Source organism: Staurois parvus, unplaced genomic scaffold (assembly GCF_062004578.1).
Source record: "Staurois parvus isolate SC_StPar_1 unplaced genomic scaffold, SC_StPar_1.0 ptg001418l, whole genome shotgun sequence".
Lineage (NCBI taxonomy): Eukaryota > Metazoa > Chordata > Amphibia > Anura > Ranidae > Staurois > Staurois parvus.
The window spans coordinates 1,864,962-1,889,531 of NW_028319214.1; the positions used below are offsets into that span (position 1 = coordinate 1,864,962).

Here is a 24,570-nt window from a genome sequence, read left to right on the forward strand (position 1 = left end):
TGTCATGCGAGTCAAGCCTCGCTGTAAAGGTATCCAATAAGCATTCGTGTGACCAGCGAAGGCGAGTTTGGATTGGTGGGCGTCAGAACAACGGCGACTGGATCGTTAGAAGCTTCCGTGCTCGCTGCAGTTCTCGGTTTGCGGTCCCTCCTGGAAGCCTGCTGGTATCTGTGAGTAGAGAGCAGTCTGTGAATTACGTTTAGGTGTAACCTATGAGGGTAACGAGAGGTTCTCCTTATGAAAATTATAAATACTCTTTTATATATATATAGGAGGTCAGTGTTATTACACTGCAGACTGTATGACAATTGTGACCTAATTATGTATGGAGAATGAGGCGTGCACCTGCTATGAAGGGACGCAGTGAGGGGAATTTACTAAGACCAAGGAAAACAATTTACAGCAGCTGTGCATAGTAACCAGTCAGCTTCAAGCTTTCATTTACAAAGCGTAACAGAGCAGAATGAGGATCAGGGTTGCACCGATACCGAGTGCTTACATGAGTACTAGTGCAAGTGCTCCCGGTACCTCTGCGGTGTGATTTGAACCCATGCACTGCAAAGAATCGAATGCGATTTGAACAGGAGTGCGGTGTGATTTCTGTCCAAATCGTATATGTGGTTTCCCCTACTGCTCCTGTGTGATCGCAGTATAGAAAGACAGGGAAGGGCCATGTAAGAAGTGCAGCAATTGGCTGTTTATTAATGTTATAACAATTCACGTGTTATAAGTACATAATACATACACTATATTGCCAAAAGTATCAACTCCTGCCTTTCCACACACATGAACTTTAATGGCATTCCAGTCCTAGGGTTCCGTATTGAGTTGGCCCACTCTTTGCAGCTATAACAGCTTCAACTCTTCTGGGAAGGCTGTCCACAAGGTTTAGGAGGGTGTCTATGGGAATGTTTGACCATTCTTCCAGAAGCACATTTGTGAGGTCAGGCACTGATGTTGGACGAGAAGGCCTGGCTCACAGTCTCCACTATAATTCATCCCAAAGGTGTTCTATCAGGTTTAGGTCAGGACTCTGTGCAGGCCAGTCAAGTTCCTCCACCCCAAACTCGCTCAACCATGTCTTGATGGACCTTGCTTTGTGCACTGGTGTGCAGTCATGTTGGAACAGGGAAGGGCCATCCCCAAACAACTGTTCCCACAAAGTTTAGAGCATGAAATTGTCCAAAATGTCTTGGTATGCTGACGCCTTAAGAGTTCCCTTCACTGGAACTAAGGGGCCAAGCCCAACCCCTGAAAAACAAGCCCACACCATAATCTCCCTTCCACTAAACTTTACACTTGGCACAATGCAGTCAGGCAAGTACCGGTTTCCTGGCAACTGCCAAATGCAGACACGTCCATCAGATTGCCAGACAGAGAAGTGTGATTCATCACTCCAGGGAACACGTCTCTAGTGCTATAGATTCCAGTGGCAGCGTGCTTTACACCACTGCATCGGATGCTTTGCATTTGGTGATGTAAGGCTTGGATGCAGCTGCTTGGCCATTTTATTATTTATTTCAGGTACTTATATAGTGCTGTCAAGTTACGCAGTGCTTTACATACGTATATTGTACATTCACATCAGTCCCTAACCCTCAAGGGGTGTACAATCTAAAGTCCCTAACTCACATTCATACATACACATACTAGGGCCAATTTAGACAGGAGCCAATTATCCTACCAGCATGTCTTTGGCGTGTGGGAGGAAACCGGAGTACCCGGAGGAAACCCACGCAGTCACAGGGAGAACATGCAAATTCCAGGCAGGTGGTGCCAGGGTTGGGATTCGAACCAATGACCTGAGCACTGCCAGGCAGGAGTGCTACCCATTTAGCCACTGTACAAACTGAGGATCTGGGCACATTACATTTGTTTGAAATAGCACTATAATGTGTGAGTGCGCTATTTTTCTTCTTCTTCATCCTCATCCTCTTCTTCTTCTTCATCCTCTTCTTCTTCCTCATCCTCTTCCTCTTCTTCATCCTCATCCTCTTCTTCCTCATCCTCATCTTCTTCTTCTTCATCCTCTTCTTCATCCTCATCCTCTTCTTCCTCTTCTTCATCCTCATCCTCTTCTTCATCCTCTTCTTCATCCTCTTCCTCTTCTTTTTCTTCTTTTTGTCTTCCTCTTGCAGGTCACTGCTCATGCGCAGATTTTTTATCGGTAAAAAATCGGCCGATTTGCCCACTAATTTCCGCGAAAATCGGCCGATCGGCAAAATCGGCCGATTTTTTTCCAACTTTACCGAAAAACAAAAACGGCCAAAATACCGAAAAACGGCCGACCAAATCGCCCGATTTTATTTTCGGCCGAAAAATCGGTCGATTTTCGACCCGTCTATGGCCTGCATTAGGCTCAGTGTGGCTAGAAAGGAGTGAGGGAGACCCCCGGTGGGAGAAAGTTGGTAGTACAAGCCTATCCACTCAAATTTGGAAACAACTACTCAGCATGGAAAATACCACTTATGCAGGCCATAGATGGGTCGAAAATCGGCCGATTTTTCGGCCGAAAATAAAATCGGCCGATTTTCGGATCGTTAGTGGGCGATTTGGTCGGCCATTTTTCGGTGTTTTGGCCGTTTTTTTTTTTCCGGTAAAGTTGGAAAAAAATCGGCCGATTTTGCCGATCGGCCGATTTTCGCGGCAATTAGTGGGCAAATCGGCCGATTTTTTACCGATAAAAAATCTGCGCATGAGCAGTGACCTGCAAGAGGAAGACAAAAAGAAGAAAAAGAAGAGGAAGAGGATGAAGAGGAAGAGGATGAAGAAGAAGAGGATGAAGAAGAAGAGGATGAGGATGAAGAAGAAGAGGATGAGGATGAAGAAGAAGAGGATGAGGATGAAGAAGAAGAGGATGAGGATGAAGAAGAAGAGGATGAGGATGAAGAAGAAGAGGATGAGGATGAAGAAGAAGGATGAGGATGAAGAAGGATGAGGATGAAGAAGAAGGATGAGGAAGAAGGAAGAGGATGAGGAAGAAGAGGATGAAGAAGAAGAAAAAGTAGAAGAGGATGAGGATGAAGAAGAAGAAGAGGGTGAGGATGAAGAAGATGAGGATGAGGAAGAAGAGGATGAGGAAGAAGAGGATGAGGAAAAAGAAGAGGATGAGGAAGAAGAGGATGAGGAAGAAGAGGATGAGGATGATGAAGAAGAAGATGAGGATGAAGAAGAAGAAGAAGTAGGATGAAAATAAGAGGAATTCCAGTCCAGCAAAAAGTGTCTCTGCAGAGAGCTCCGCTATTTCTTTGACAGTTCTCTGACAGTTCCTTGACATTTACAGCGGTTGCAACATTGTATCTATTTGTTTCCGAATAATGCGCTGACCCCGCTCTGTCATTTTACCTGGCCTGTTGCTGTTGTTCCCAGTTGCTTCCACTTAGTTATAATACCACTAACAGTTGACCGGGAATATTTAGTAGCCAAAACATTTCACAGATGGACTTATTGCACAGGTGGCAACCTATCACGGTACCACGCTTGAATTCACTGAGCTCCTGAGAGCGACCCATTCTTTCACAAATGTTTGTAGAAGCAGTCTGCATGCCTTGGTGCTTGATTTTATACACTTTTGGCAGGGTGGATTTGATTTAAATAATAATTTAACCGCTTCCCAACCATGCTATAGCCGAAAGACGACTAAGTCCAGTACTGGTAGGGCATCCATGGATGTCAACCCAGAACACGCTCCCAGTAGCATGCACCTGGCACTGTTGGTGATCGCTGTGTTCTACTGCGGTAAAAGCCCAATCACAGCGGCCTTTTACAATGTGATCAGCTGTGTCCAATGACACAGCAAATCACAAAGTAAATACAGTTGACGGTTATCGGCAGCACTTTCCTCATGCTGTCACAGCGTGAGAAGTCCTGCCGATAACCGGCAAACGTGACAGGGGAGATCTGCACTGATTATCAGTGCCACCAGTCAGTGCTATCAGTGCATCACCATTGCCTCCTCATCAATGCCCATCAGTGCTGCCTCATCAATGTACATCAGTGAAGGAGAAAAATTATTTGTTTGCAAAATGTTATAATGGAAACAACATTTAAAAAAAATTTTAATCACTTTTATTCCTATCACAAGGAATGCATGCATCCCTTGTGATAGAAATAAGAAGTGACAGGTCCTCTTTATGGAGAGATATGGGGTCAATAAGATACCACATCTCTCTACAATGTAACAAGCATTGAACTAGTGCTTTAAACAAACAAAAAAAATGGCTGTGTTTGCGAGGCGCTGGTGACAGAGCTCCGTCTCTCCAAGGGAATAGAGATGAGTGGAGGCCTTCTTTCCTTCACTTCTCTATGCCCAGCCCCGGGATCTTTCGGTGGCTTCTCAGGTAAGGCTGAGAACTACCGAGCAGAGAGAGAGTGGGGTTATTTTTGGCACCTGTATTGGTGCTTATTTTCGGCCACCAAAATTTTGGTGCACTCCTAACACATAGTACTTGATTTTGATGTTGTATTGGTTACAAACATCACTGCTCATAAGGACCCATTCACTGAGGTGGCTGCTAGCAAAAATCAGCATTTTTTTTTTTCTGGTGGAGAAACTATCCCCATGTACACAGAGGGGTAGATTTACTAAAACTGGCGCACACAGAATATGGTGCATCTGTGCACAGTAAGCAATCAGCTTCTAACTTCTTCTTGTTCACTTAAGGTTTGACAATACAACCTGTTAGCTGATTGGTTTCTATGCACAGATGCACCACACTTTGCACTCTCCAGTTTTAGTAGATCTTCCCAGTGTGTGTGTGAACAACTACAGCAGCAGCGTGGCCAGATTCTCTAGCCTGTATGGGTAAGAGGGACCACTCGTTTGTCAGGTCACATATGATTAGAGGCTGTGACTGACCCTGCACTTAGTTTGTGTCTAGGAATGGGGTTCGTCCAATTTGTGTGCAGCCATAGGACAGAGTGCTGCTACGTCCAGATGCAGTGTTTAGCCATATCTAAACATCCCAACCTATTCATGCCCATTCTCCCCTCTGTATAAAGCCTCATATGTTGCACATGAAAATGAATGACTGTCTTGGTTTTTTATACGCTGATTCAGCAAGTAGTCTGATCGGTAGATACAATACCAATGGATGTCCATCAAGATTGCAAATCTCCGCTGTATGGCAAGTCTTGCCACAGTTTATTTTATGGCTTATAAATAGTTATCCTCTTGGGAGTATCTTCCATGCAAAGAAGACCGGTAGGTGTTGTACTTCATGCCACACTGATGTGAGATCAGAACCAAAACATTTGAGTTGGCCCAGAAAAGTAATAGAGGAGAAATGAGAAACATAGAGCTGAGGGTGTGAGCTGCTGTGTGCTGGAGGGGTGCAGGGCCATCTCCCGGGAGGCTGCTTAATTTATTTAGAGTCAGTCGTGCAGATGGCAAAGAGAGGAGAAATCAAAGAGGAACCAGACTCAGTGCTTTTGATTCAGGCTAGTTCACATTATAGTGGGATGTGCTTTGTTCATTTTCTCTGTCTGAAGTTTAAAACCTCTTTACCTGTTCCCAGACACAGTTTGGAGCACTCACACTACACAAGTGAACTGGACCAAGGAGGTGAACCATGCCTGGGACCAGTTACAACTGCCAGTGTGAGTGCACTCTACAAGAGAAGAAACTTAGCATACACAAAAGGGGTTCCAGGGGTGGTGATTGGGGACAAAATCCAGAGTTGGATTTTAATAGCTTGAATTGGCAAAGCATGTCGCTTTAAAGTGCTAGCAATTATATTTTTGTGCCTTAGTGTTTATTGTAGTCTCTTTCTCATACTTTGTCTTCTTCCTGTAGAAAATGAATGATTGGACTCCTATCGCAAAAGATTATGACCCTCTTAAGGCTGGCAGTATTGATGGTACAGATGAGGAGCCACATGATCGCGCTATCCTTAGGGCCATGTTGGCTCGTTATGCGACCAATAAAAGTGTTGTCGGAGATCCCCAGTTAACATTATTTGTGGCTAGGTTAAGCCAACAAACAACAGAGGAAAAGCTAAAAGAATTTTTTTCTCGTTATGGAGATATACAGAGGATCCGATTGGTTAGAAACATTATTACTGGGTTTTCAAAAGGCTACGCTTTTATTGAATATAAGCAAGAGAGTGCTATCAAAAAAGCCTACAGAGATGCTAACAAACTGGTAATTGATCAGCGTGAAATTTTTGTAGATTATGAACTGGAGAGGGTGCTGAAAGGATGGATTCCACGTCGCCTAGGTGGTGGGTTTGGTGGTAAAAAAGAATCTGGACAATTGAGATTTGGAGGACGTGACAGACCTTTCAGGAAACCAATTAATTTGCCACTCTACCCAATTAATGCTCGCACTGAAGGACATGTTGATAAAAGGCACAGATCTCGGTCTAGAGAAAGACATCAAGAATGGAGAGTGAAGAAAACAGATTTTTTTCGGGACAGAGGAGTGGAAGGCAGGCGGCATGATAGATCACATAATCGACACAACAAAGAACAGACTGAAGAGAGACGTTACAAAGAGGAGCGAAGCAGAGATCAGGACAGAGGTGAAAAACACAGACGAAGAAGGGACAAAAGTAGAGAAAAAGACTTCAAGGAATAGTGCTCAGGGACATTTGTACTGGATGTCCTGTATATAACTTCTACTGTATAGGAAACAAGTCTTCTAAGTGATCAGTGGTTCTAGTGCTTTCCAACTGAGCATTAACAATCTATTGAGAAATGTGCCCTGTGTTTTACATAATGATTTGCACATTACATGCAGCTTAAGCAAGGCCTGCAAAGTGTATTTATTTTATGGTCTGTCAATTTATACAGCACTTTACTCGTCTCACATTTCATTCATATTTATAATGAAATTCTAAACATCAAGCAAAGTCATGCTCACTTATAAGTGGCAGTTTCACCAATTTAAAGCTAATCTGTAAATTTGAAGTTAAAAGCCTGGCTCAAAACATAAGCTGCCATTATACAGACAGCATGCTAATGTCAGGGTGGTGAATTAAATTATTGGTTTGCCTTCACAGCCTTGGATCTGTCATATGCTCCAACTTAAAGTAGAACTATAGGCAAAACTTTGTTTTCCCTATTTGGATAGAGTAAGGGAGGGTTATAACCCCTGTTATTTTTTATCTTTATTTTTTTTCACCGTCTGTGTCCCATTGCAGATATATCCCTTCACTTCCTGTGCTAGGAAATCTCTGCAATGTGATAGGAAATCTCTGCAAATTAAGGGTTTTTTTGGGGGGGAACCCCATGTAGGTCACCAGAACTAGTGTCCCCATTGGAAGATTTCCCCGTTATTACTTTGAGGACAACCCAAAATGTGGGATTTTCTTTTACTTTCAATGATAATGGTAAACAGGACAAATAGAGAGAATGAATCTTACAAACGGGGGCACAGACAGCAATAAATACTGACAGGTGTTCTAATCCCTCTCCACTCGAACCAAAAAAAAATTCCTTTAGTTTTACTTTAGAGAATTGCGGATTCTGTCATCATAGGCTGTTGAGATAGATTAGTTTTAATAGATACATGTACTGAGATAAATACAGGGGCTGCCATTGCTGAACTTCTTCTAAGGCTGCATTCACACTTGAATGATTTGTAGCTCGAAACTCCAAAATTGCTCAAACTTTAAAAAAAAAAGAAAAAAATTGTTCTCTACAGTGCCTGTTGCCACCTGATTGCATGAACAGGCACCATAGAGAACAATTCATTTTTTAAATTTGAGCATTTTTGGAGATTCAAGCTACAAATCGCTCAATTTTGAATGCAGCCCAAGAGTCCTAGTTGCTTGCCTGCCTCTGCATTCAATGCTTTCTACATCATGAAGCTGGAACTTGCCTGAAAATAAAGTCAGAAGTCTTGCTTTGTATACTTGACATAGGTATGTGCCTCAGGAAGTATTGAAGCCACTAAATCAGCATGACAGGCTGGCAACTACCATCTTCAGAAGCACAAATAAGCTTTCCTGTTTTTTTCTGTATAAAATTACTGTAGTTCCTTGAAAATGAAGCAACAAACAAAATGTGGGTAGTAATTTCAGTTGGCTAAAACAGCATATCTAATGTAAGGTTTAGTGCATGGCAGGGAACGCCTCTCTTTTACTGTTATGAAGGCTGTTTAGCTCGTTTATACTAACCTGTGACCCAGTCACACTGGCTTTGTGAAAGAAAACAGCTAGCAACTGCTAAAATGGTGTTCACATTCTTTTTCGATTTTCTATAATTGGCAAACAACTGAATTGTTATGGCTTTTTGCTTCAAAAAAAATGCAGGTGCAGGGAAGCCATGCAACTAAATTTAAATGCTGAAAATTGTGTAACCAAATAGAGTGCTCAGTGGATAAGCACAAGACCAGCTTACAATACAGTTCCGAAGATGACAACTCTGGTCATTGGAGTAAATTACTAAGGATTCATTCACAGCATTGTTTAATAGGCAGTAAAACCCTGTTGTTGAGCTGTGCTTTTACCACCCTCCAACCAATCCCTCTTTAGCTGCATGAGCAGCAGCTGGGGGTGTAAACATACCATTGCCGTGATGCTTTGCTTCACAGCTGCAGCAGGAATTATACCCCATGTCGCCATCGTGTGAATGGGACTACTCTACTGCAAGTGCCATATGCAATGTGCACAGTTGTAGCAGGGTTCAAGGAGTTAACAGCGAGGAGGCAATTGTTCCGCTCTTTTAAGACCAAAGCAAGTGTTAAGGAGTCCTAACTGTATTTAAAGTGGAATTCCAGCCGTTTTAGTGTTTTATTAAAGTCAGCAGCTACAAAAACTGTAGCTGCTGACTTTTCATAAACACACACTTGCCTATCCCGGGGTCCAGCAATGTTCTCACCCACGTGGTGCTTTCTCCCCGCCACAGTGCTGGCATCTCAACTGTGGGCACCAGGCTGTGACAGCTTGCGGCTTCACAGCCTGGTGCCCATTGCGCATACGCGAGTCGTGCTGCACCTCCTAATTGGTCCGGTCTTCTGGGACCTGTGAAAGCTCCCAGGAGACTACGGAAGGGAGGAGGGGCCGAAATAAGAACTGTCAAAACCAGCTCCCCCCTCCCCCATCAAAAAGTTTCAAATATGGCAGTGGAGAGGAGGGGGGGGGGGGGGAGGCTATCAATGTTATTTTTTTTACCATGGTAAATAATTTAATTGATAGAGAAGATTCAAGCATCATGAACATCTAAACTTCAGACATTCTGAAACTAAAAGGGAAAGAGGAGGAGATGGAAAGGTAGGAGTCAATTATTTTGATTCATGCAGTTCTTTGTGTAAATAAAAGCTTTACCTTTCAAATCCTGTAAACAACAAAACGGCTAAGAATAGACAAGCGTACATGCTTAAAAGGGCTTCGAATGCCAGTTGCAGGCTGAATACCAATATGAAGTAGCCCTATGCCATATCTTATTCACCTGAAAATAAATTATTTGTATTGTGGAAACCTCATTTCCAAAAGAGTTTACAATCCAAACAAAGGATTAGTTCAGTTAAAAAAGAAAAAACAAACAAAAAATGCACATTTCTTGCATGTAAAAAAAAAAATGTGCCTCCGTTTGTTTTTTTTTCTTTGGATCCTACGGATCACAGATGCAATGTCAGGCTCCTGCAGACTGTCAGTACAGCTGTCTGCCCATACCTCTCATACAGAACTACAAGCCACCTGCTGCTGTGGCAGACAAGAACTGAAGTTCATTTATTCACAGAATTCTGTGAATGAATGATGCGGATGTGTGGGTGGAGCCCCTGCTTGCTTTCACAATGGGGCGGATCAGGTCAGGGTGCTTTAGTTACATGTCACACCCGGAATATGTGTATAACATGTTACTAAAGGTGAACTTATCCTTTAAGAAGAGGGTAGCATTGGAATTTCCATTATTTACCATATTAACAAGAATATTTCATCCAGGCTTTGTGAACAAATTAATTTAAAAAGGTGTTTTGTTTTTGTTTTTTTATCTTGAACATGAAGGAAAAAAAATATACAAAAAACAGCATTCATCATTTTTTGCAAATGCAACATATTTCAACAGTCAGTCATAAAATAGTTTTATTTCACATTACAAGTTATAACCAAAGTAATCATATTCTTATAACACGCTTGTTTACAAATTCATGGGAAGACCAGTGGTTAATGAGTTATGGCTTTTCATGTACTAATTCAGTTTAAAATTGAATTCATGTTGGATGTGCAATCTGTGACAGCATATACTAGGCAATAATTCTGATGCTTTCTACTTAAATAAGCCATATATAAATAAAGGTAACGTCACTCCATGTCAAAGTATTCAGAAATGCTGCAGTATAGTAGAAGAACATAACTGGTTGATTTGCTGCCAACATTCTTTTGCTAGTTCTCTGACTTCAAATGCACAAAACGCAACCTAAACCATAAAAGCGCACTTGTCACAAGAGAATTGAGGCCTGCCAATGCTGACCGCCACTGGAAAATACAAGTTGCCTTGCAGTCTGACTTCAATTTTTTAAATCACTGACCCATCAGGGCTCATACAGATAGGTGCAAAAATATATGTTCAGATCCGTAATGTGTATTTTTTTGTTTGTTTGTTTTTTTTAAACGGATCTGAATGCAACTGTATATGTTATGGGCTCATTTAAACAGTTCAGCAATTTGAACTTGCGTTTAGCTAGCTACAATTTTAAAAGATTAAAAAAAATCTACATCCACAGTCCTACATATGGACTGTATTTTGATGCATATAAACATTTGTGCTAATGTTTACATGCGTATATAGACTCTATTGCTGCACAGGGCCAACATGTCAACATCAAAAATGTGAAGCCAGCAGCTGCTGCGGTGCTGATTAGATGCTATTGATGATTACATGTTGGCTCTGAATGAGTCCTGAGGCAGCACATACGCAAAATGACTGAAAGGCATACTGTGTAATCAGTGGGGGACACCCACTGATTTTACATCATCGATGTAAAGCACCAATAGTTGCCGCCTTATGAAGGAATCATTCATGCAGCAGTAGCACATGCGCAAAATGACCTTGACCTTCAATCACTGACTACACGCTATTATTTACTTTATGGCCCTGAGCAGCGGGGTGCATCTCAGCTCATGCAGACATATACGGGGTGTGTGTCCATACAAGTTCAAAGGCAGCACGGACTGCCATCAAGAGCCTATATAAAAACCATATGTGCATCAGCCTTAGCAAGCATGCTGCAAACTAGTCTGAATTCCTAAAATTTTTACTTGCTTCAAGTCAGTGACTCAAAGACCTGATTTCAAAACATCAGCATAAGGCTCCATGCACACTAGCAGTTTTTTAATCTAGAAGCCGTTAGCAGCATTTCTTTTTTCTGCTCCTAGAAGCTAAATAGGCTATTCTATGTGTCCATGCACACTACTTCAGGCTATTAGTGTTTTAGCTTCAGCGTCTAGGAGCAGAACATTATTATTTTTTTTTTTGTAGAGTTTTTTGGATGTTTTTCTAGCAGAAAAAAATGATACACGCTACTAAAATGCTCCTAACAGATCTCTTCTACATGTACTGTAAAAAAAGCTAACGCTCCTAAACACTACTGAAAAATGCTATTACCAGCATTTTTTTTTTTATCCAGCGTTTTTTTGAGCTTAAGAAAAAAAAAAAAAACCTAGTGTGCATGGAAGTCCTCATGCACGCTGGGCATTTTGATAACGCTGGTAATGTTAGCTGTGTAAAGTCACGTTAAAAATGTGAGTTTTTCAGCTTTTGTTAGCATTGTTGCATTAGCGTTTAGCGGCATTTTGCCACGATTAGCAGCATTTTCCTGCGTTTTTTTGCGTTTGTGGTTTTAGCATTTTTAGTGGTTTTTTTGGTCTAAAAAACATCCAAAAACGCTGGTTTTGCGGCATTTTATTGTGTGTTGCTGTGTTTTTTCAGCGTTAGAGTGTTTTTACAGCTAAAAAACACTTCTAGAAACCCACTAGTCCTGGGTATTTTTTCCAGCCAAAAGCGTCCCTGCCAAGAAACCTTGATTACAGTCTATGTGTGCTGGGGAGTTTACTGGCTGTAGAAAAAAAACGTTGAAAGCCAAAAACAGCCTCTGTAAAAACGTCCCGTGTGCATGAGGACTAACAGTCAGTTAGCATTTTCAGGGAAAGAGGTCAGCAAAGGCAACCAACAACAATCCCTCAATACACGCTGGTTCTTTTTTGTGGGGGAATATCCCAATGCACTATAGCACCATACAATACAGTGGTTGTGTTATGTACATCGAAGAGAAAACCAGACATCAAAAATTCCACAACCCAAAAAGCTTTGTCATTTTATTATATGTTAATATTCAAACAATATTGTGTTAATACTGTTAATCTCCTACCTTACATCCCAAGGTGTCCTTTACCTTGCATATCTACATTAGGCACAGTGAACAAGATGGCTGCTCTCATTCCCTTTTCGGTCAGCAACGGGTATACTACACTCTGCCACGGGTCTCTGAAAACACACGTCTGGAAAAACATTTCTTCAAAGATAAAGCATACGTCCTTTCGTGTATAAACAAACAAATTCACCAGGAAACTTTGGTATGGTATGGGGCCTGGGTCTATGGGGCTCATTTAAATGAGCAATTGAGTGCAATTAGCAGTATTGACTCAATCAAAAATTTCTACTTGCCCTTTTTTTAGACTGATCAGGAGCAGTGAGAAATTGTCTGTGGTTGGTGTCACTGCTGTAACAGGAAGGCAAGTGCAAAATATCTCCCATAAGTATAGGATCAATGTAGGAACAGAAACACCCTTCATATATAAAAAAAACCTAATTGTTTCATCAGTAATGCCAAGTTTGAAACGCTAGACACTAGGATTGATTTACTAAAGGAAAAAAAGGACTGTTCACTTTGCAAGTGCAGCTGCACTCTGCAAGGAAATCTGCTTCAGAGCTTGGCAAATGAGGGGAAGCTCTGCTGAATTCCATCATCCAATCATGTGGAGGCAAAAATGCATTTTTGTTTTTTATTGCATGTGATTGGGTACGGTTTGCAAAGCTTCGCCGCATTTACTAAACTCTGGAGCAAATTCCCTTGCAGAATGCAACTGCACTTGCAAAGTGAACAGTCTATTTGCCTTTAGAAAATCACCTCCATTATTAGTTTTAAGCTGCCTTGTGTTTGTTTCCTACAACAGAGACCACTGTATTGTAATGTATAACTAATTCATTTGAATACTAATGTATAACATTTTCAGAACCAACGTGTCTTTATAGGTTTCAGCCTGTAAATAGGATTAGGTCAGCCATGTAAAACTGAAGAAATGTGAGCTACCGTGTTGCACACTGCCTTTACCACAGAAGCCCCCACTCTGCTAACAGCTTTCCATACATTGGGATCAATGTTTTAGGTTTCTGTCAAGCAGAACTAGACCATTGCAATGCACTGTAAAAGCTATGGTGCCTTTCACAATGTTTTGCATGATGGGACATTCTTATTTAAATGATTTTATTGCAAACTAATTTTCATTACAGACTTGACTACATTTTAGGTAGAAAGCTATGCTCAGTGGTAAGAGGGGTTTACTGCATAGACCAATCTGAGATGTTAATATTCATAAATATGAACAACTTGTACTAGATTTTCTTGATTTTTTTTAAGGTAATGCATAGTAGTATATTAAAGTGATTGTAAACTCATTTTTTTTTTTTTTTAATAATATCTTATGTATGGTTTTGCACAGAGCAGCCGCAATCCTCATCTTATGGGGTCCCCTGCTGGCACTCTTGGCTCCTCCCCCTTGCTGAGTGACCACCATAGCAAGCCCCTATGGGGGCACTCTTGCGGGCTCGCTCCAGAACTGCACTCTGTGTGTCCATTGACACACAGAGCATGGCTTGGTGCCACCCCCTCCTTACTGGCTGTGACTGACAGCAGCAGAGCCAATGACCTCTGCTACTGTCTCTGAGCCTATGAGAAGGGAGAGAGAAAAGAAAGCAGCTGCTCTTGTGCACAACCTGGATCGAGATCGAGCTCAGGTAAGTATGTGGGGGGGGGGGGGGGAGGTAGGGGGACCTGCACTCAGAAGATTTTTTACCTTCATGCAGAGAATGCATAAAGGTAAAAAGCCTTTAGAACCACTTTAACAGCTCTGCAGGACCTCTAAGGCACCTTCTTATTTGGCAAATCTATTCAAATTGTACAATCAGAGAACTGAACTACATACAAACAGGCAGGTATTTTGTGGTGCAGGCAGTGTACCAAGAAATCAGGTATGGCCATTGGTAAGAATATAGATTCTTGACACCAGTGAAATCACTGTGATATAAGCCATGTACTCTCTGGAAGCCAGGCTCTACCCATCTTCTTTATTCTGGTTTTGGACAGATATCCTTGGAGGGGTTTCGAGGTCACTGTTGGATTTTCCATTTTAATCCTTAGTATTAGACTACAGAGAATGCAGCATCAATGGATTCATAATGACCTGCAAAAGGGGGACAGAACTGAAGTCCCATGAGAATCCAGTGGTTATTGAAACCCCCCATAGTCCAATAACAAAATCGAATATCACTGCTGGGTTAGCCAGCTTTTGAAACTCCCAGAAGAATAGCAGTCCATTTTTCCACTTTTCTTCTCTTGCTACCCGCCTGCAAATGACTCGTCTTTGTTGTGTTCTTTAGCTCGTGCAGTATGTCTTGTGCGATGTTCACAAAGTAAAATGTTTTCAGGCAGGGCGAGCAAAAAAAAAGAAAAAAAGTTTATCAGCTATTCAGTGTGCAATATTGAGACTTCGGTTCAGTCACATGTGCTGTAAGGCCTCTTGGCCTTGTTCTGTGTAACCATCATCTCTGTTGTAATCTGACCAAACACCAAAGGATTCTTGGAAGGTGGCGCTTTTCTGTGGTAGGGGCATCCGCTTTTTATCCCTTGAGAAGAAACTAAATCTAGGGAGAGAAAACAAATGTATACTTGTTTCAATAACAAGACTCAACATCATCCAAAAAAAGCACAACATTGTCCTTATTTATTAGAGTAGTGCAAAACACATAGCAATCAAAAATTCCATAAATTAGGTTAGAGAGCTCAGCAATGGATGAGGAATGAAGACCGGTCCCTATGAAATATTGCACTTTGACTTTTTTTCCTTTATGGTGATCCAAGCATCAAACATTGTTAATAAGACATTTGTAAAAATAGACTTAGGTAATTTATTCTTATTACATGTACTCAGCTTTTTATGGCTAACTGCATCACTGTATTGGGCTATGTGGAGAACTCATGCCCGGCAACACTTTCATATCTTGGTGTAACAATGCCCATTGGATATTTCTTTTATTATGCACCAAACTTGAACATGCAGCCTTTTAGCATTAATAGATTCTATTCCTTACTGAAAGTGTTTCCTGTCTGCAGACAGGGCCATAGATAAGGGGGTACCATCAGTCCTCTTGTACAGGGCCCAGGCAGCTGGGTGAACTGGATCTGGACAGGGAGGGTAATCAGCATGGCGGGGGACCACTGGAACCAATACCCTGTATGGCTCTCTCTGCAGCAGCTGAAAGCTGGCTTCTCCTCTCCCACTCGCTGGCTTTCAGCTGCTGCAGTGGGAGCCATGCAGGGGATGAGTTCCAGTAATTTCCCCCCCGGTGCACCTATCGCCCTCCCTGTGCATTATACGTTTCCCCCTGCTGCCCAGGCCCCTCTGTGCCCTCCATGCTGCCAGATTCCCTCCTCTCCTCTCCAGCAGCAGCTGCAAGCACACAATAGGATCCTTCAGGATGGAGAGTAGGGGAAGGGCCCTATAAATATGTCACATTTACCAGCCCCTTCCTTTCCTGAATGAACACAATGAGTGATTGGTACCGATCATTCACTATGTTCATTCATAACTGTAGCATAATAAACTGTGGGGAGTTTTTGGAGGGGGGGCCCTGTCAGTTTGGCTGTATGGGGCCTTGTGGTTTCTAACAGGAGCCCTGTCTGCAGACAATAGTTACATGCAGTTGTCATTCTAAAACGCACAACATAAACATGTGGGCTGCTGTTGCAGACTTTGCCTTTTGGAAATGCTAGCTTCCTGGCTTTTATACTAGTTTATGGGCCACTGACACACAACATGAATGCATAGACGTTTTGACTATACTTACAAGTCAGAGTGACAACTTCCATCTTAAGCAGGGTATACATGTACCAAACTTGGGCTGACTCAGCAAGAACTGGATGAATTTTGGTATGTGTGTACCCCTCACTGTTCAACAGAAGTCAGCCAAAAGCTCCTGATGGAAAACCAGCATTCGATCAGTGCAGGCAACGAAAGGCTGCAGTGCTGATCTGTGTATTCTGATGGGGGGGCCCTATTAGAATACAATAGCCTAGTGCGGGAGATTCCTGCATCCATATCGCTTGTGTGGATTTGGGGATCTGAGAGTTTTTTCCATTCAACCTGTGATTGAATGAGAAAAGCTTTGGGCTTGACATGCAACAGAGGTTACCTTTTACTGAACAGTCTGATTTGGATATGGGGCTTTGTCTAGAGCATAAGGCTACTGTGCACCAATCACAATTATATAAATCTGTGGGCCACAAGTGGCTCTTGGTTCTTCCAGATAGCTCATGGCAGCCTCTGATCAGGTGCTTATACCCTATCTGGTACAAACGCCACTTCACCACCTACATGGCATAAACCTAAAACCAAGTGTAAAACTTTTAGAACCTGTGTATTTCATGCTAAGTGAATGTAAGCACTTTTTTTGATCATGGAGCAATTACAAGGTGCTAAAATTGTCCATGTCCTTTACAATTGGGCAGCAAATGGTTGGACTGTGGGTACAATGCCAATGGGATTTTTGGGTCACCAAGTCACCAGTAGGCAAAGCACCCTATTTACAGTCCTACTTGCCTTGTTACACACCAATGTGCTAGCTAGAGCAACAGGCACTCAAGACAGCATTGCAGTGATATTGACTGGCCATAAAGATGCTTAATTCTTCACTTTTTTAAATAGAGAAAATCTAAATGTGGAAAGGGTGCTGTGATTCAAGTGTGCATTACAGCTGTAATAATATCCAAATGCCAGCTGCAACATGGTACACTCTTGTCTATTGGCGACACTGTATTAATTAATATAACTATTTATCCCCATTGGGGTATTTAGAAGTGAAGGTGCATTCGAATAAAAAGATGCTGTGCTTATTACACAGTAGATTTGACTCTTACGGATAAAAAAAATAATGTTCCCCAATCTTGACGTTTTACTCTTCAAAACTTGGAAAAAAAGATGACATTTTTTAGCACAAAAGTCAAGTTGTTGTCTAAAGCAACGTATTAGGCAATAGCAAGTAAAGTTTCACCTTTCAATTCACGAATGTGTAACAAAAGTCATGCTTTGAGCAACCACTTCATGTTGTATATTCTTTTCTCCAGCTTTACACATTGTGTTAGGCTTGTGTGTTTCAGAGCATGCAGTTAAAGTGACACACTACATCACATGCACTGTGCACAGAAGAGAACTAATATTATGAAATGTGCACAGAAAATTTCGATATGTGTACCTGAAAATCCATTGAGCACTGAGAAAATCAGATTAATGAGCTTCATATTACTACTCAGAAACGGAGAGGGGATATCATACTGAAAACTCTCAGTTCTACTCTGCTCTCCTCACAGTTTTTTAAATTTTAAACCCCTATTCATTAAACCAGAACAAATTTAACAATTACATTACTGGCTGAGAATGTAACTGTCGCAGTTACTTGCGCTCTCAACCAAACTGTCAAACCATCAAATAGTTGGCGTCATAACTGATCACATGTGCAGTATAATGGCAGTTGCAGATCAAACAGAGGCTAAGATGGCAGCTTCCTTGGCTGAAAACAATAGGAGGGTTTAGTTCCGCTTTAATATTACACTTCAGCAGCTTCAAACTCCCAAAGTCAGTGGAACACTTTTTTTTGCACCACACACCTATATTGAAAGGAAAGTAATGTGCTAGCTGGACTATTTATTCTACCCACGTACTACACATTTTATATTCAGCATTATCTCCCCTCAACAGAGCACTACAACTTTTATTTCTTTACAGATTTTATGCTTATGAAATCATACCTGAAATTTGTCATTACATTCAGAGCTGCACAAGAGGAAGATAAAAAATTTTAATTCCTGGTTGTTTTATTAAAAAGGGTTTTTAATGTATTTTTTTAAGGGTTGAAATTTAAGGCATGTTCTAGGCTTGTTCAAAGGACTTTTAGTGTGTTCACACTTTTATTCCCCTTATCTTTCCCTTGGCACTTTCAGTATATATTATACTTACCTACATTTTTTTTTTTCTAGATCTTTGCCATCCAGCCTGCCGAAAGTTTCTGCCTGAGATCACTGAAAAGGGGTAAGAACTTTACCTGATTTAAAGCCCAACCTCGACTTTGAGCTTTAGTCAGGTTCACAGCTCTGTGCTGCATAATGCACATTAGGTGTGTTAATGCACTGCGATGCCATTCATTTTCAATCACACCCCAACACACTAAAGTCAAGGCACCTACTACAGCACACCACAATACATGGTGTAAGGGTCAATGCCAGAGCATTCAAAATGAAGGAGTTGCCTTAGCACAAAGCATATTGAGGTTAATGCACAAAGTAGCATGCATTGCTGCACCAAATATGTGTGAACCTGGCCTTATCACTCCACTACATATAAAAACATTACATGTATTCAATATCTTCTTAAGCAGGAGAAGATGACAGTTTTATTTTTGGGAAAATATTTGAGACTACATGAAACATTTTTTTCAAATTTTCACCTTGTTTTCTTACTTAGACCTCAGTAATAAAACTATACTAACAACTTACAAAGCCCTCCACAACTCTGCCCCCAGCTACATCACCAACCTGATCTCAAAATATCAACCAAACAGCTCTCTTCAATCCTCCCAGGACCTTCTGCCCTCTAATTCCCATGTCACCTCCTCCCATGCTCGCCTCCAGGACTTCTCCCAAGCTTCTCCCATCCTATGGAACCCCATACCCCAATCTGTCTGACTGTCTCCTAATCTATCCACCTTTAGATGATCCCTGAAAACTGTTCTCTTTAAAGAAGCCTATCCTGCTTCTAACTAGTATGGGTAGCACAGTGGCTAAATGGTTAGTACTTCCGCCTGGCAGTACTAGGGTCGTTGGTTCGAATTCCAGCCACGGCACCACCTGCCTGGAGTTTGCATGTTCTCCCTGTACCTCCTCCGGGTACTCCAGTTTCTTCCCACACTCCATGCTGGTAAGTTAATTGGATCCTGTCTAAATTGGCCCTAGTAAGTGTATACATGAATGTAAGTTAGGGACCTTAGATTGTACGCCCCTTGAGGGTTAGGGATTTATGTTACATATCTATGTAAAGCACTACATAAATTGACGGTGCAATATACGTACCGGAAAAAAATAAACAGTTTTTTACTTCCTCCATCAGCTTATCCCCCACAGCTATTACCTTTTGTATCACTCAACCCTTCCTCCTAGATTGTAAGCTCTAATGAGCAGGGCCCTCTGTTTCCTCTTCTACCAAATTGTATTGTAACTATAATGTTTACCTTAATTTTGTAAAGCACTGAGCAAACTGTTGGAGCTTTATAAATCCTGAATAAAAATAATAATAATATTATATGTACCCAAAATTAAAACCATGTCTGAAATTAAAAAAAAAAAAAAAAAAGACCTCGGGACTGAAGTAATTAAAATAAGGCATCTGCAAACTCCTAGCTATGGCAGGAGTATAACCACTTTTTCAATATCATCTTTTTAATGACTGCAAGAAACTGTTCTTCATTTAGACATGTTTGCAATCTCAACCACCATGACGTGTCCATGGCCAGTTTATTAAGGTTAATTCACCTAAGTTTGTATTTTAGTAAGTCAGCACCTCAGTGCCTGCTTAAGGCTCCTGAATGGTTAATATGTAATGACAACTACTCTTTCGCTGTAATACAGTTATCTTTATGAGAACATGATGTATTGAGACCAGGGATACTGAATGGCTTTCTGATTGGCAGCCAAACTCAAAACCATTTTTATGTAACAATCCCACAGTCAGCCAATCAGAATGCCACCAGCAAGACAGCACATACCCACAACATGCAAAAAAAGACACACAGCAATACAAAGGCAATGAAAATGAATCCTACAAGTGAGATAAGCCTGCTGATTGGCTGCAAAGTGGGATCATCAGCAATCAACCCAGCTGCTACCATAGGCATAATGGCTGTAAACATCCTGATGGAGAGACATAGACAGACAGGACAGCAGTTAACATATGGGATGGAAATCATTACAAACCACTTACATGTAAAAATATAGGTGTGTATGCATACTTATATTGCAATATACCTAACCCTCTTGTATTGAACTGTATTGTTGCTGTATTGTCTCCCGTTATATTGTAAAGCTCTGAGCAAACTGTTGGCGCTATATAAATCCTGTATAATAATAATAATAAATAATAATATATATATCTGTATGCCAAACAAACTAAATAAACTTCTCCTATCAGTTGCTTGGTATCTTTTATGAAAGCCTGTAATCATCAAACATACAGGTTATGACAACAGCAAGATGAGGTGGCTTGGACATCAATTAAATTTAAAAGCAATGAAAACTAAAACATAATGGCAGTTGTAATTACACAGAAAAGCAATCTTGTATATCAAACTGCTTTAGTTACAGGAAACTGCCTAGGAAAGTCAGCATGTAAAAAAATGTAATCTGAAATATTGCACATTTTTGGTTATAAGGAATTGCAATATCTAGTAGTAACTGAAGCTTACCATTTAAATTCCAACCCTACTCCTAATGAACTGACATAAAAAACTGAAACTAAAATTTGTTTGCCTCTAAGCCAACATCTTCTTTCTTTTTTAAGTAGATTCATATCTGTCAACATTAAAGGGAACTAAATTTCAGTTTATAGATAGTTACAGCCATCTGAAAGGGATCAGTTACTCTTCTCACTAAATTCCCTTAGCACAAGTTTCAGCTTGAGCTTTTGAGCTCTGTAAACAGGACTATTTAACAGATGGCAAAAAGACGGAGGTGGAAAAAACCTACAGCAACACCTGCAAGCTGAAATAAGAATGCAAAAGTATTAACATGCAATATTTTACATTTACCTTACTAAAAACACATTAAGTATTTATTTGCCCTGGTAAAAAAAAAACCAAAAAAAAAAAAAAAACCTGCAGAAATGTCAATGTAATCTTAGGTTTCTGGGGGCTGATACATGTGAGGCTTATATCAATGGAAGCAAGAAGTGGTGTGAAATGAAACTTAAAGCCAGCTGTTTACAAAGCAGAAAGAAGCCTTATCTTGCTTAGTGCTAGCCAATGCATTACTAAACTGCTGCTCACCCCAGAGCAGAGTATCAACATCTTTTTGCAGCAAAGCCTCAATTTTTGACAATCACAGATGCCCCTGCTCTTAAAGTATACATCTACTGTAAGGTATTAAAGGGTTCTTTTGACTGGTGTGCTTTTAAGATCTCATTCACACTGACAATGACATACATATGTTTATAGGACCTTTCTAAATTCATAGTAATATAGTGATTTTATATGGTATAATTCACTGTGTGTTTACCTGTGTTTAGGTGCGTTTAGCTTAGCTGCCTTTAGAGAAAATAGAATTCCATGCATTCAGGGATGGATTAGATAATCCAAATGCATCTAATTCTATGTAATTGTACATAAAAGCAAGTACTGTACATTTAAGTGCAGCAAAACTTGATCTGGCAAGCAGAGAGTTTGGTTAATTTAAATGCAGGAGAACTGGAAAGTACAAACACAGGAAGCTTGTTTATCCATATGTAAAAAGCACCTATAACTATACTTTTTACTTGCTAAACACTTATTACAGACCCAGTTTCAACCTGTTTAAAAAAAAAAAAAAAGTCATCTGTTGGTTTTTGCATTCTGTATTTCAACACAACTCATTAATGAAATGAATGTATCCTATGCAACAAATCCAAAGGCCCAAACAAAATACATCAACCAGTCCTAAGAGGCTTCTTTGTGATCGTTCACTAAAGAATCAAGCAGCTTTTACTTTACTATAGATCAGTGATACCCAACTCTCATCTTCAGGAAGTCATTAACAGTTCATACTTTCCACACTTCCAGAAAGGTGGACAGGTCTGTTTAATGGGTTATTCTGTCAAATGTGTGCCTTCACACTGCCAGCAACCTGTTACAGACTGAACTACACTGCGGCTGAATGCTGTACATAGATAGTCTAGCTGAAAAAAGACAAATGTCCATCCAGTTCAACTATGAAAAAAAAAAAAGTTATAATCCTATACCCACAGTTGATCCAGAGGAAGGCAAAAAAAAAAAAAAAAAAACAGCAAAGCATGATCCAATTTGCTCCTGCAGGGGAAAAATTTCTTCCTGATCCCCCAAGAGGCAATCGGATATTCCCTGGATCAACTTTACCTATAAATGTTAGTATCCAGTTATATTCTGTGTATCTAAGAAACAATCCAAGCCTTTTTTTGAAGCATTGGCCAAAAGTGCCTAAACCAATGGCTTTAATCTAAATGGGTTGTAGCGAATTTAATGAAAGAACTTTATTTGGATGACTTTATCTCAATGACTTTAATGCTTGAGGAGTTTGGTGCGTGCATGCAAGTCATCCTGAACTTGTGCCAACTGTCCTCGGTCAGTGAGGGAATCCTAGTGTCCACTTGCTTTGCATTCTAAATTTCTTTACTAAATCAGCCCCACTTTTACAGGATAAATCACACACAGGGCACACAATGCCTTGGTTTACTTAATGGCCAGTTCGCAAAGAATAGTATATTTTGAAAATGTGGATGCATTCCTTTTGTGATTAGGATTACCACTGTTCAACTGTTGCAGGAAAATGCAATGAGTAAAAAAAAACGGACAACAGTTTTACACATGAATGTGTAAAACTTATGTGAGGGTGATACAACATATGACATCATACAGGTTGCACAAAATAAACTCATGCATTTCAGTGTCACTACATGCTCAATGAGTATGAAAGTCAATAGACGGCAAAACTTTCAACATGTATGGAGGTCACGTGACAGCAAAGGAAGGCCTTTTACCTGGAAAATACCATCATGGAGAGGAGACAGACAAGCCATGATGTGAAAATAATCAAATAATTGTATGCTGGGTGGAAACCATCGCTAAAAAAGATGAAAATATTATTCTTTAGGACTGAAACCTTTATTTCTTCCAGTAAAAGAGGATAATTAAGGCACACATTTTACAAGCAGATTGGAAAGAGTTTATGTCTTTTTCAGGTCGTGTATTATCTGATATATTATAGAATGATATAATGCATTAACCTATAATGTGGAAGTATTTGAAAGTCATTCTTCATTTTACTGCCCTAAACTGAAGCTGAAAATCAACAGCTTTGCTATCTAAGGCTGGCCATAGAGGAGTAGAAAATCATTTGAAATTTCATTACAAACGCCCGAACATTCTAAATGTTACTGGGACAATAGCGATTCTCAAAATGCAAAGATTTATAACAAAAAAAAAAAAAAGAACAGTCATGTGGGAATTATTTTGGATGAGTAAATGATTTTCAAAGTGCAAGTAGCAGAATAAATTGAGAACAACACGATAAATCATAATGCGCATAAGTATTTATCCTGTAATCGAGCAGCAGGAAGTAACTGAAAAAATTAAAATAAAAAAAAAAAAGTTTTGAAAGTATGATATATTTTCCTATCTATTTACTAATGCTAGCAATATAAGGATTCAAAATAGTCAATGTTGATTGAAAGAGTGAAGTTCCACTTTATGTACAGAAATATGTTGAAAAAAAAAGTTGCCTACAGTATCTTACAGTGGTTTAAATTAGTATTTACCCCCGTGACTGATTTACATTTTGTAATGTTACAACTAGGAATTAAAATGCATTTGTTTGGGACTTTATGGATTAATCTACACAACTGCGGCAAAAAAACCAAAAAAACAAAAACAGAGAAATTTGCTGACTGCACATGTATTTACCCATGAGTCAGTATTTCGTAGAACCAGCTCTGGTTCTAATTACAGCAACCTGGTATAGATGGATTCTTCAATTCGTGCCCTTTGTATTTGTCAAAATGTATCTGGCATGTTGGTTGGGGACAGTGAAGAGAATTTTTCAAATATGAACACAACTTTTTTTACCACAATGACACAAAGTTAGGTGGTGATCAGAGTTGGTTTTGCTGCAAAAAAAAGTTATGTTTGTGTCCAATGTGATTGCACTTTATTTGTTTTTTTTTTTAAGTAATGTCTTGTTGCTCTTCCTTAAAGCCTGGCTTTACACTGTGTGCACAATTATTAGGCAAGTTGTATTTGAAGATTAATTATTGAACAATCAATCCAAAATGTTGATAAACCTCAGACCTGAATATTTAAGAAAGTAAAAGTGAGGTTTTGGCTTTCGTAGGAGTTCAGTAGGTCTAACCACCAGGTGAGAGGCTGAAGGTGAAGGTTCCTCACTAGTGGTGATTCCAGTTTTCTCGGAACTCTTGGTCGGAAGGGAACTTCTTCATACCTACTGAATGAGACTTTCACTTGAATGTTTCATATGTCATTCTGATGAATGGTTACATTACTACTATGATACATTTATATTAT

General features: G+C 40.2%; 2 protein-coding genes across 6 annotated transcripts in view; one reads left to right on the forward strand and one right to left on the reverse strand.

The window, feature by feature from the left end:
• Positions 1 to 6,748, forward strand: part of SNRNP35 (small nuclear ribonucleoprotein U11/U12 subunit 35) — a 51,129-nt gene extending 44,381 nt beyond the window's left edge. Inside the window, exons 1-2 of one of the 2 annotated variants that reach the window (XM_089662019.1) lie at positions 87 to 170; positions 5,795 to 6,748. In XM_089662019.1, coding sequence (XP_089518145.1) covers positions 5,798 to 6,577 — 780 coding nt within the window. In that variant the 5' untranslated portion in view covers positions 87 to 170; positions 5,795 to 5,797 and the 3' untranslated portion in view covers positions 6,578 to 6,748. Of the gene's footprint in view, positions 1 to 86; positions 171 to 5,794 lie in introns of those variants that run through there. The other variant, XM_089662020.1, reaches the window with a different exon arrangement.
• A 3,263-nt stretch (positions 6,749 to 10,011) lies between these two features.
• RILPL1 (Rab interacting lysosomal protein like 1) overlaps positions 10,012 to 24,570 on the reverse strand; it is a 54,861-nt gene continuing 40,302 nt past the window's right edge. The window contains exons 7-9 of one of the 4 annotated variants that reach the window (XM_089662014.1): positions 23,031 to 23,114; positions 20,092 to 20,179; positions 14,725 to 14,865 (exon numbers count right to left, since the gene is read on the reverse strand). In XM_089662014.1, the coding sequence (XP_089518140.1) occupies positions 14,860 to 14,865; positions 20,092 to 20,179; positions 23,031 to 23,114 (178 nt within the window). In that variant the 3' untranslated portion in view covers positions 14,725 to 14,859. Of the gene's footprint in view, positions 14,866 to 20,091; positions 20,180 to 23,030; positions 23,115 to 24,570 lie in introns of all 4 variants that reach the window. The other 3 variants (XM_089662013.1, XM_089662016.1, XM_089662015.1) reach the window with 3 other exon arrangements.